At 34.6% G+C, this 12,730-nt stretch overlaps 2 protein-coding genes and 1 pseudogene across 3 annotated transcripts; 1 reads left to right on the top strand and 2 right to left on the bottom strand.

The window, feature by feature from the left end:
• LOC128878566 (uncharacterized) overlaps positions 1 to 4,255 on the bottom strand; it is a 6,220-nt pseudogene extending 1,965 nt beyond the window's left edge.
• A 590-nt stretch (positions 4,256 to 4,845) lies between these two features.
• On the top strand, positions 4,846 to 10,591 carry LOC128878200 (gem-associated protein 5). 2 transcript variants are annotated; one of them, XM_054126214.1, is made up of 14 exons: positions 4,846 to 5,210; positions 5,423 to 5,740; positions 5,829 to 6,187; positions 6,287 to 6,610; positions 6,687 to 6,942; positions 7,009 to 7,689; positions 7,772 to 8,090; positions 8,176 to 8,412; positions 8,487 to 8,634; positions 8,713 to 8,970; positions 9,031 to 9,241; positions 9,311 to 9,517; positions 9,588 to 10,023; positions 10,111 to 10,591. In XM_054126214.1, the coding sequence occupies exons 2-14, from the start codon at positions 5,432 to 5,434 to the stop codon at positions 10,338 to 10,340; spliced, it is 3,975 nt and encodes a 1,324-aa protein (XP_053982189.1). In that variant the 5' UTR covers positions 4,846 to 5,210; positions 5,423 to 5,431; the 3' UTR covers positions 10,341 to 10,591. The 2 variants fall into 2 exon arrangements, with proteins under 2 accessions (XP_053982189.1, XP_053982190.1); XM_054126215.1 differs by having other exon boundaries at positions 9,588 to 9,831.
• On the bottom strand, positions 10,539 to 12,436 carry LOC128878201 (nucleoporin Nup37). Its single transcript, XM_054126216.1, has 4 exons — positions 12,004 to 12,436; positions 11,393 to 11,590; positions 10,945 to 11,309; positions 10,539 to 10,857 (listed from the first exon to the last, which is right to left on the bottom strand). The coding sequence occupies exons 1-4, from the start codon at positions 12,151 to 12,153 to the stop codon at positions 10,605 to 10,607; spliced, it is 966 nt and encodes a 321-aa protein (XP_053982191.1). The 5' UTR covers positions 12,154 to 12,436; the 3' UTR covers positions 10,539 to 10,604.
• Positions 12,437 to 12,730: the final 294 nt, after the last annotated feature.

The following is a 12,730-nucleotide window of genomic DNA, read 5'->3' on the forward strand; positions in this document are numbered from 1 at the left end:
ACGATCCTCGGATCCACAGTCGACCGCTTTACCTACGCGACCAATCCTGTACCCTACGTTTCGTGTTCTCTACAATAATAACATATCTACTCCTGAGAATTTATCATAGCATCCCTGTACCAAGAGCATTGCCTCTCCCAAGGACAACCCAATCCGCAGAGCTGCCGAATATGCCGTGCTGCAAGTAGACCGCAGGGGCCCCAGATCTCCCTGGAATCCGATGCAGCGTCAGCAAGTAACCATCTTTCGTCGCTATGGTATGAGCTTCGGCTGGATAACCGTTCTTCCTTATCAATTGCAACTACAACATCAAACAGAGTAATTATTGGTTTGGATGAACGTGAAGCAGCCTGGCGCAGGGTTCCTCAAGTTGCGATCGGGAGTTTGAGAAACACTGTTCTCTGTGCTGTAATTTCAGAACTACTCGAAATCAACGTGTCGTTTCTCGTGATTAGCATTCATTTCGCTTGACATTTATTCTCGATACTATGTTGTTACAGCTCGCATCGCTATGTTAACTTTAGGTGGCCGTATTTCTTCATAAGAAATGCAACTCTTACCTATCGATCTAATGTTAATTAAACGTGTACGTTGTATCTATGTAAACATTACTATGTCCTTCACGGTTTTGGTGCACGGAGTAAAACTGACAATCCTCTAACGACGACGTCTTTCGCTTATAATTATCGTATTTCGCATATAATAATAATATAATTAATACGTATATATATATTTGTGAAAAATAAATATTTGCATAAAAAGCTTTATTCCACGAGACAATAATACAATAAACGGGCTACTATTCGATAATAATACTTTGTAGAATTTGGTTTTAAGATTAACTTATGCTATCGATGCGTTAGAAACGATCATTTATTATTTATCATATCGACCAACGGTTCGTAAACCAATTTGGAAACGTTCACAGCCCATAGGAAGTCTATATGATTGAAATCTGGAAATGGTACGGTGTACTTTATCGGTTTATGCGATACCTCGTTTTCTAACTTCGTCACGTCCTGGAAAAGGAATTTTCATCAGTTGTAGAAACTCTGCGGTCGTTGGAAGAGATATGGGAAACTTATAAAGACGTAACGCTCGAGATTATACATGATTCCGAACATTCCTCGGTATCTCTTCCATCGATTATACTTTGCTCAATTTTGCGTTATACGTACATCGCGGTCGGATAACCAATCGTTTTGAGCCCAAAATAATACGATCGGTTTCGTGATTTTTGATAAATCGTAACTGGTCGGCTCGGTGCTCTTGTAAATCTGCATATTTTTCTCAGGACCATAATCGTATTGCCTAAAGTATCCCGATTCAACTAGTTGAGCATAATGGAACACCGTCTTGAGAGATGTGCCAGCTGGCACATGATTCGCGATCGAAGGTAGTAGCGCCTGCAATTGATGGAAACTTAAATAAAAAAAGAAAAAAAATTCTCGTACTCGATTAGCAGCGTAAAAATTATGCTTACGTAATTGAATTGTTTTTGATCGAAGCCCAACAGGAGGAATATCGTATTAGCGCATATTCTTTCTTCCAACGCGAAGCGAAAGCATAAATATTTTTCTAACATCTTCATCAAGAAATTTTGCGGCGTAAATTCACCATTCCCAAGCAGCAATAAAGCCGACTAATATTTTTAAATGAAAAATAAACAACGGTCGTTTACACAGGTTGTTCGTATCGAATGAAGAAAATTCGTTTTTCGATCGTTGGAGTGCTTGCTTTACCTTTATGTCGAATGCAATCGGTGATAAGTATTTTACGGCACCTTTTATGTGTTTCACATATGCCACCGGGGCAAGATGGTACACCGATTTTATCAGTATCAACATTTCCGGTCGTTCGGTCGCCATTACGTAGAAACCCGTTGTACCCATCGAAAATCCAATATACGCTTTCAAGTACCCTTTTAATTTGGCAACGTAGTTGATCATCGCTGGTAGATCATAAACCCCTAATTCGTGCCAACTAAATAAACATTTACAACGCAATGTCATTTGTCGAGAAATAATCGGAACGGAAGTGTTTATTTTCACACAAAAGTGGAGTGCATATATGACAAACATGAATGCTTCGATCGTTGTCAGATATTTTCGTTACTCTAATGATTTGTTACAAGTACCTGAAGTCCCAAAATTTTAGGTCGTTATCGGACAAACTAATGTGCCCTCTCGAGTAAGTATTGCCCCGCGCATTTCCAAACCATATATCGTAACCCTGGTCAGCTAATAAGTACGCTACAATAGGAAACGAGACAATAGTAGACAGTTGTTATCGATACGTAAAACTATAAAAGGAAAAATGAACCTTTGAAAGTACCACCGTCGTAGCTTTTTAATTTCACGTATATCGATCTTTTTTAAGTAGATACAATCTTTGCGTTTATGTACCTAGAGACTTGTTTCTTCCGACTAAAACCCAATCCGCCGAGCTACCTAATAAACCGTGTTGCATAAAGATCGCGGGGGATCCCTGTTTCCCTGGGATCCGATGCACAGTCAGCAGGTAACCATCTTCCGTTTGCACAATATGCGCCTCTGCTTCGTAGCCATCCCTTCTTATCATTTGCAACTACAACGAATAACGTATCTTAAGAATTAAGAATTGTACGAATCGTTTCAGCCAAATTCCAGAACGTTTTTCTTTAGACGTTATACGTTAGCGAAATATTTTTTATACAGGCCGAGATACTTAAAACAAGCCACCTGAATAACTCGTTTGCGTTTGATGGGAGGTAAACATGCCTCGGACAAGTCTTGCTTGATCTCAAGGTGGACATAATCTGATACGAGTAGTTTTTCATCGAGTGAAGGTGGTAAGGAGATACGAAGGTCAACTCTATTTTTTTTCTCCTTTTTATTTTTTTAGATGGAACGATATACTTTTTCTATTTATCTTCTAATAGAGCGTTCTAATATGTCGTATAATATAATATACGTATTACGTGGTATGTCCATCGATCACAGTGACCTATGGTCGAAGAACATTCAAGGTCGTTATACAGGATGTCCCAAAAATGTTGTAACACCTTGAAAGAGGTGGTTCGGTAGGTGATTTGAAACAACTTTTTCCTTAGCGAAATTGTTGTTCGAGGCTTCGTTGAGGAGATATTAACGGAAAACACTGACCAATCAGAGCCCGAGGATGCCGGTTGAGCGTAGGCTACGCGCTAGCCGGCTTCGCTCATACGCTACCGCGGCCGCTCCAACGATATACGCGCGCTCTGATTGGTCAGTGTTTTCCGTTAATATCTCCTCAACGAAGCCTCGGACAACAATTTCGCTAAGGAAAAAGTTGTTTCAAATCACCTACCGAACTACCCCCTTCAAGGACCTCCAACATTTTTGGGACATCCTGTAGATCGATTATGATTGAAAATATCTGCCTTTGGATAGATAATATAATAGAATTCTTCGATGTAAACAAAGATACAATTACGTTCCGCGCTACAGTCTTATATCTATATACATGATAACGACCAAAGTGGAGCACCGTAAATTTATCGAAACTTTCACAATCGATTAAGGGGAAACACCACCTTTCGGACCGCAACGAATGCTGACATCCCGAATTTCTTTCTAACGAGCATAATTTTTTCTAATTTAATGCATTACCGTAGATATTATCAGGCTAAGCTCCTAGAAATCTAAATTCAGATCAATTTGCCTATTTGCATCCTGAGTTGCACGTTCTTATGTTTCGGAATTACAGCGCGTTACGAAAAAGTAACCAGTAAGAACAGAATTTATTTGCTCAATTTGCTTAATTATTTATAAAAATATCAACGAATACCATGAAACTCACCGTGTCGAGGTTGTCGTTTGGATCGTTTCGATTGGAACTACCGAATAGGTTTTTAAAGAAACCTTCCGCATTTGCGAAAGGAAATGTGATGCACAACAGTACAAATACGACGACGAAATTCTTCATTCTGAAACTTGTGCACAAACAACGAAACTCAGACACTCGACGTTACGAAATGTCACGAAAAATGTCTTATAGTATTGTTTGTCCCGAATTTTCGTTAAGTATCGCTGAAATATACTGACATTTGAACTTCTCCCGAGCACAAAGTAACTATATTAATTGTCTGTTGCTTACGTTAGCACTGATTTTATAATCGCATTTCGTACACATATTAGTCATGATTCATGATTCATGACTTTGTTTGGCCTGCGTTATCTTTTCAGCATTCTAAAGTTTATTCATTCGATTTGTTTGAAATATGTAAAAATATTATCGCTCGACATTGACCCAGAGGAACTCTCCTTCCATGAACAGATATAAAGGCTTGTAATTTAAGTATAATACGTATATTGGACTAGGGTATAGTAAAATTAAGAATTTTTCGAAACGAATCGTCCATAAACAAATTTGACTGTTTTACGACTACGAGTGAAGAGAGCTTAAAATTTAGTGTCTTATGTTATAAACATTTGTCCTCCAAAAAAGTAGGAAATGAGGTTAGACTCAACTTCCGCTGGAGGGAGACAGCTGACAGACCCGAGAATGGAAATAGATAGAACTTCGATATTTGCGGGAAAATTAGAAGCACTTTCAACTTCCCATATCGTCACACGTGGAACAAGATATGGTGTGCAAACTACTTGGATTCATTACCTTAATTATTCCAGGATGCTTTCAGCCTCGATTTTCTGTAATTATTGAGGTTCTACTGTAGAGTCTGTATACTTGTCTCATAACGAATGCAATAAGACAAAAGTTAGATCATATTTTGTTACGAATTTGACGATAAGCGTAAAACTCTTTACGATGTTTGATCAGACAAATTAAGACATCGATTACAAATAAATATGCATGTCAAACCTGATTCTTGAGAATTCCAAATAGCTACTTTTCTAACTACGCAGTCACTTTCACACTTTGGGGTTATATTACGAAGAGTTCGAGATATACTTTTTACGAATACTTTTTGTTGAATTTCTCTGTGAACTGAAATTAAACTAATCATAACAAAGAAAGTAACGAAATTACTACTTGTATAGCGGATATTTCAGTTTAAATATGCGTGTCGAGCGTTTATTTAGCTTGACAGTTTAATTGGGGATTGTTTGTTCCACAAGTAGTATTATATAGTACCGATACTCTCTTTTGTGTCGCTTCTACCACAGACACCAAACCGACACTGACCGACACCGACAACTTTATGGGAGAAATTCACGCTGTTTTACGCTGTACGTATGTTTGTTTTATCAAGTTTTACAAAAATTTACACAGGGTTGTCCATCTGTAATCTGCGTTTCTACGTACCATAAATCGTATTTATTTTCACCCGAGTATATTCAAGAATGGTCCTTAAGCGGTTAAATGCCGGTTAACCTCAAAACACTACAAACATATGATTGTTCATGTTTTACTTTTAAAGTGGTTTCTGTATATATTTCAGCATACGAAAATGAATGAAACTACATTACCTCCCTCTCCAAATTGGTACTTAAGTAATATTCTTGCTTGTTCTTTTAATGGAACTGTTGCATGGGGTGGTAGAAATGCAATTATTGTTGCTAAGTACAACGAAGGTGAAAGAACATTACAGTATTCCATTATTAAACATGCTCACAAAGACAGAGTATCATATCTTGCTTTTACTCCTCCATTTGAACAAGTAACTGACAACTTAGTGGCTTCCATTGGCGATGATAATACAGTTAAAATATGGAATGTAGAAACATTGTCTATGGCATTCAGTCATTCCCTTGCAACTGTAAGTATATACATAATATATAAATAATATATATATAAATATGCTTTAGTTATGTAGCATGGCAATTCAAACTTTCTTTTTCTTTTAGGACAAACAAGCGATAGGTGTAGATTGGTCCTATCAAGATCCCTTTGTTGTATATTTTGCAAGCTCTGATGGTTATGTGTTTTCTTGGAATGTTTTCTTTGATACTATCTCTTCTATATTATTAGGAAAGATGACACCTACTTGTCTTGCCTCTTGTCCTCATGATCGACACCTTGTTGCTGTGGGTTCTAAGAATGGTTTAATCTATATTGTCAATTTTCAAAGGAAATGGCAAACAGTTTATAAACTGAGAGGACATGATACAGAGATAGTTAGTTTATCGTGGTGCCCTTCAAAAGAGAATGTTATAAATAAAAGTCAGAATATAGATTTACTTTTAGCATCAGGAGGAAAAGATAGGTAATGCAAAAAGATCTTGAAAATTCCTTGAATACTTTCTGAAATACATTCTAGCCATTCCTGAGTATAATTATAATTTTTAACAACTTTAACATATAGATCAATTTTTATTTGGAGAGCTGGTGGAGACAGACGATATGAAATGACAATTCCATTACCTGTAGGACCTCTTGATTCTCATCAACATAGAAGCAAATTAAACACATCAGTAGGTAATTGGACTGCAGTTCGTTGGGTAGAGCCTAACCTATTACTTACAAGTTCCTCTTGGGGTGAATTACTTTCTTGGAATTTATCAACAATAATGAAGAATAAACCTGCTTGCCAGTTAATACATGCATATCATACTAGGGGTTTATTTTGTATTGCACACGTACCGACTATACAAGACAATTTGAGAGAAGATTGGAGAGTCAAACACAGGTTTTTAATAAAAAATTAATTACAAAATGCACTGTATAAAGTTGTCATAATTTAGCGTGTTTCTAATCAATTAAAGGCTTAAAATTTGGACTTTGGCACAAGATCGTAGAGTTATTTGCTGTAGTATTAAAGAAAATAACGTTGAAACGGAACATGATATTTTCACGCAAAGTGCGTATGTTTATTGCATTGCTGCCTGTCCATTTGACACTTCTCGTATTGCTTTTGGAGTTGGGGATGGAATGTTACGTATATGGAATTTGTCAGAAACGCATAGCACTTCATTTGATATAACTTATTTATGGCAAAAGATTAAGGGAAAGATTCGCACGGTAAGAATATATTCTTAATACTTATACTTAAAATCGTATAATACGATACAATTACATTGTACATAGATATCATGGCATCCTGAAAAGGAAAATTTGCTAGCATATGCAACTGACGAAGGTCGAATTGGTGTCTTTGATACAAATGGCAACAAGCCCATTTTGTACAGACAATATCACAGAAATACGGTATATACTATTAGTTGGGGTCCTCATCCAGAGAGTAAGCAGCCTGTTTTGTATTCCTGTGCGGAAGGAGAACTTGTATTCTATGATCAGGGAAAGCCAAATCAAGAACCAACGTCCGTATTGAAAATGGAATGTACAGAATTTTCTTGGAAGCCAGATTTTTCTTGCTTAGCAGTAGGATTTGAAAATGGATCAATTTATTTTCTTAATCGCAAATTCGAGCTGTGCGGATATGTTAAACTTTCTTCAGTAATGGTACACTGCTTGGTGTGGCATCCTGAGAGCACGGCAACAGATTCGATGTATTCTCCATTGAAAAATTATGTAGCTGTTGCCTTTAAATCGACTACAATAATTATAATAGATCTATCCAATTTCGTGGATCATTTAACAAAATTAGAAAATGCCACGGAAAATGATAATGAGAAAAAGTGTGATTCTTATAAGGTGCATGAAGTTGTAGCTAGCCTAACCGGACATATTCAGAATGTTGTTTGTTTAGCTTGGAGTCCATATATTAGCGGACAATTGATATCGGGAAGTTATGACCATACCGCACAGGTACGATCATTTTTAAGATATAAGAATACTATTCAAATACGGACACTGGAAATGCTTAATACAAGAATTATTGGTTTTTTAGGTATGGAATGTTGAAACACAAGAGTTGATAGCTACTTATACAGGACATTGTGGTCCAGTACTATGTTGTATATGGAGTCCACTTGATCCTGATTACATTATAACTGGCTCTGGAGATTTCACAGTACGAATATGGAAAGTCGCTTGTAACAGTGCCACTTTGCCCAAAGAAAAAGTTCATAAAAAATCTACAAAACAAGATAAAAAGAAGCAAAACAAAATAAATATGACCGTGGACGTTTCGGCTCGAAATAGCGTAGCAGAATTAGTTGATACTATGTTAGAGTGTTCGATTTCAAATGTTCCTCAAACTGCACAAAGTACAAAAATGATTTTTACAAATGCATTATTAAAATATTATTACCATAATATAAACAATGAACTTTTGTTAATTTTGAATTTCAGACTCGAAGACAGTGTCGGCAGTAGAAATAAAAAAGAAGAAAGGTAATCGAATGCCATATTTTGCAAAAAGTACCAAAACAATGAATGATAAAACAGTTTTGCTTAATTCCCTCATAAACATTGTAAAGAACTCGCAAAATGAAAATGTAAGCGATGAACAAAGTCCGGACACTTTCTATTATATGACACCATTATTTTCGAAAAAAGAAGATTTTATGACATTTTTGACCAATGAAAGTAAGTTGCTTATTAAGTAAAATAATATATTTAATGACGCCATATATCTTTTAAAATTTCTTATCGATAAATAGAATTTGGCCATATCGAGGAAAACAGACATAATGTAGCAACAGAGATGGACATATGGTGTGACAACCTCAAACAAAATTTAGAGAAAGCTGCCAAAGAAAAACGTCTCAATGACTTTATTATTTCACTTTCAGCTAGTCTTTCGATGAAGTATGCTATTATATTTATACAGCTAATAAAATTTAATTAGAATCACTGTGAAACAAATCCAATAATTACAAATTTTAGAACATGGAAAGAAATGTGTGAACTGTACGCGTATCAATTGGTAAGCGAAGGTAATCCTTATAAAGCAGTATCTTATTTACTTTGCATACATAAAACATACAAAGCTATAGAAGTATTTCAAGATGCGAATTTGTATAAAGAAGCTTACGTTCTTGCAAGATGTAAACTTGAATCAGATGATCCAACCCTGATAAATGTATTAAAAAATTGGGCAAAATACAGTGTATGCAGATGTCAATTCGAAGAAGCGGCATACATGTAAGTTGTCAAGTTACAAATTGTAGTGGATTATATCTGATTTTTTAATTTTATTTTTAGTTATGCCAAATTAGGAGAGTTTTCTGATACAGTAAAATATCTCACACGTCGTAAAGATCCAGCTTCTATAATAACTGCATCCGAAATTGCACTTTTATGTAGCGACGACATTCTCAGTAAAACTTTAGCCGAGGAAGCAATAGCTGGAGCTATGAAAAATTCAGAGTATGATTTAGTTCGAAGTATAATAGCGAAGTTTCCGTATCTCAGGGTATGTTTACATAACATTTTTCTTTTTAAGTTTGATATACTTTATATGAGTTGAAATAATTAATTCTAGTATCGTGAAGTTCATTTATTAGCCCTTGAAGAACTCGAACACATAATTGAGAAAGATATAAAGCTTGACACGATTCAAATGTGGTTGGACGGAAAATTAAATTATGGATTACTTCAAAAATTAAAAGAACTTTTTGAAGATACTAGTTCTTACTACACTGATTTACGTCAAAGTAATTTTTGTAATACCCTAGAAAACAGGCATATGGTAAGACTAATATTCTCAAATAAATATGCTTGGAATGGATAATGATTATATCCAACAATTTCAATTTCAGTTATGGTTGACAGTTAGCTATGAAATTGCGTTGGCAATAGTTTCTGCTGAGAAACAACAACAGTTAAAACATATTGTTACAGCATTAGGCGCCGTTGCTCAGTTCGAAGTATTGCATCGAAAAAATGTTGAAAATCGTAGTAATTTCTTGATTGAAATTATTATAAACTTAGATGCTGCAAGTCCATTGGACGAAGAAAGCATTTATTCAAAAACCGATTATCCTGTATCAACTGGTTTACGAGGTTATTTATGTTATGCGTTTTTGAATTGGCTCGTAGATAATGTAGATGTAGAAACCACGAATATCCACACCCAAATTTACATCACTTTAATAGAAAATTTGATCGAAGATGCTTTAAACAAACGAGGAGTAAAGCAGTGGTCAATTACGAACGACATTGCCAAATTGGAAAGTCAAATAGCTTCTATTCTATGTAAATAATATAAGTAGTACATACTTAATTTGAAGAAGCTTATATTTTTGTAATTTTGAAAAAGACTAATATTAATTTTATTGTTAGGTAAAACGCAAGAAGAAGATAAAAATGAGGAACATGCAGAATCTCTTGTACACGAATTAAGCATGTTAAAAACTGAAAAGAAACAGCTTGTCGATGAATTAGTTTGTGTTCCTAACCCTGCCATGGTTTACAGCAAGGCAAATGAATTAGCTGACAAGATATCGGATGAAACTACTAAAACTAAGTTTCTAGAAACTGTTTCTAAAGCATGGACAAATGCTACCTCATGAATAGAGTCATGAATTGATTTAATTTTGTGTATGCTAATGATGAATGCTCGAATATTGTATTACTTTATTTTTTTTTTATCACTTAGCAAAAAAAGGTTAAGTATACTAGTTCCTAATTACGTTTATACGATTTTTAATTAAGGTATTTATACATTAAATAAATATAAATATATTTACATATTATCAATAACAATAAAGTAGAAAAATACGATTTTTATTTGTAAAGAAATAATAATACCATTTATTCCAAAGCATTAGTTATTTTTAATTCAAAGTTACCTTCCAAAAACGAATTTCTCTGTCACTTGTAGCACAAATATATGGTAATTTATAGTGCCATGATATTCCACCTATTAATTTGACTTGACCACAAATTACTTCTTGTTCAGATCTTATATTTGTAACTTTTAATAAATTATCTGGTCTGCCAATGCTTGCTACAAAATATTCATAAGCTGGAGAAAATTTTACCATTAATCCACCTTCCATATGAAGGGGTCTTAATTCTAGAGGTGGGCTAGAAGTAAAAATATTTTCATTAAACTTGCAATCTTTATCAATCCCCTTTACAGTTCAGTTTCTAATTTAGTTTCATTTGGACTACCTAGGTTTAGATATATCCCAAAGGATTAATTTTCCAGCAGCTATACCAGCCACTTTTAATGGATTTGGTCCCCAATCAATTGACATTAAGGGAACAACATCTGCATCTAAGGACATTATTGCTTGTTGACTTCGTACATCATACATGTGAATCAGTCCATTCTTTTCTCCTATGAGAAGCTTTCCAGACTTTTCAGGGTGAAAACGTATACTCATTCCAGGAGATGTTAAATAAAATGTGGAAATGCATTCGTCATCCTCTTTTACAGCCCAAAGCTTACATGTATGATCATCAGACACGGAAGCCAATATCTCGCCTTCGGTTTCATAACAAATTGAGTTTATGTAATCTTTATGCCCTTTCATCTTATATTAAACAAGAAAATGAATTGACAATTAATATAAAATAGATAATAATCCATACGCAAATTAACTTTTTTCAATCTTACCTCATGTACAGTATCATTGGTCATATCACTGCTATATAACCTTATTTTAAAATCTGCCCCAGCAACACAAAACATAAGAACTTTTGGTACAACACTCAGGGAGGTTTCTGGACTCCAAGCAACAGCATGAGGTCGGACACTATGACGAAATGTTCTAAAAGGACTGTAAGCAATATCTTCTACAGTCTCATCCTCATCCTGAATATATATGGGTAACAATTATTATTATATTATATTATAGGAAATTAATTTTAAATTATAATTATGAATGTTTTCTTTCTTTGTATTAGAAATATAAAAAAAAAATGTTAATCCTTTAAATAAAAACAATACACTGTGGTCAAAGCAGGAGTATATTTAATTCATTAACAAAACAAAAATTTATATAAAATTAATCTTTCTATTTATATAAAACGTAACATGAAATGAAATATGTCTTTCAATGTGCCTATTTTATTTAAATTTGTTTCAACGTTCGCTATTTAAAACAGTGTGTTAACAAATATTATTTCTATTTCAAATTTGACCAAACTTCAAGTGAAGTTATCTTTTATCTTTGGAATTCGAGCGTATATGTATATATACGTGATAAAAAGTTCGAAAGACTTTACCTGAAATTTAATCGTGCCGATTACGATTTCTTCGGCGAGAGCGATACAAATTAATTGCTGAGACCATTCGTACGGAGATAATTCAACACAATATATTTGTTTGGAAAAATGCAATTGAAACGTAGGCGGTGTAGTTAAGGCCTCGTCCATTGCTTATTCGTATTATCGCGATTATCGGTTGCAAACGAGGATCGTGAAAGATCGCCGGCATAACCTTCAAAGTTTCATCGACGAACGTTAACTCGTGAGCCTCATCGGAAGGAGTTTCAAAAAATCGTGCATGAACGGTAAACGACAGTTAAAGATTTCCTCTGTAATTTAACAATCTCTGCGTAGCACAATTATATCGCGAATAACGTTACGTTACAATCGCAATTGTGATTCGTATAAACATAAAAAACATGCACGCGCTGTAAGGTGAGGTTAGGTTGATTCAAATCGTCTAGAGCAGCGTTTCTCAAACTGGGATTCACAGACCCTTAAAATTGTGCGAATGTATTAGCGGGATTCACCAAGGCTATTACGAAAAATGAGAAACAAGTTTGCTAATTTACATCTTTTAGAAAAAAGAATAAAATTCGTGAAACTTTATATCAATTATTATATATATTCTGCTTCTAACGTAAAGACTGAAAATACGTAGTTTTTTTTATTGAATACAGTTTCACGTAAGTCTCGTTTTTAAAAATATACACGTATCCTCTATACTCTATCAAAGTTTTTAATT

Source organism: Hylaeus volcanicus, chromosome 6, assembly GCF_026283585.1.
Source record: "Hylaeus volcanicus isolate JK05 chromosome 6, UHH_iyHylVolc1.0_haploid, whole genome shotgun sequence".
NCBI lineage: Eukaryota > Metazoa > Arthropoda > Insecta > Hymenoptera > Colletidae > Hylaeus > Hylaeus volcanicus.

Excerpts from the sequence above, each read along its gene's own strand:
- LOC128878201 (XM_054126216.1), bottom strand. The coding sequence starts at position 12,153 with ATGGACGAGGCCTTAACTACACCGCCTACGTTTCAATTGCATTTTTCC. Across the intron at positions 11,310-11,392 it reads CCAATGATACTGTACATGAG|ATGAAAGGGCATAAAGATTA; the intron begins GTAAGATTGAAA and ends GTTTAATATAAG. Across the intron at positions 10,858-10,944 it reads TGGGATATATCTAAACCTAG|CCCACCTCTAGAATTAAGAC; the intron begins GTAGTCCAAATG and ends TTTTACTTCTAG.
- LOC128878200 (XM_054126214.1), top strand. The coding sequence starts at position 5,432 with ATGAATGAAACTACATTACCTCCCTCTCCAAATTGGTACTTAAGTAAT. Across the intron at positions 8,091-8,175 it reads TGTTCCTCAAACTGCACAAA|ACTCGAAGACAGTGTCGGCA; the intron begins GTACAAAAATGA and ends TTTGAATTTCAG. Across the intron at positions 8,971-9,030 it reads TTCGAAGAAGCGGCATACAT|TTATGCCAAATTAGGAGAGT; the intron begins GTAAGTTGTCAA and ends TTTTATTTTTAG.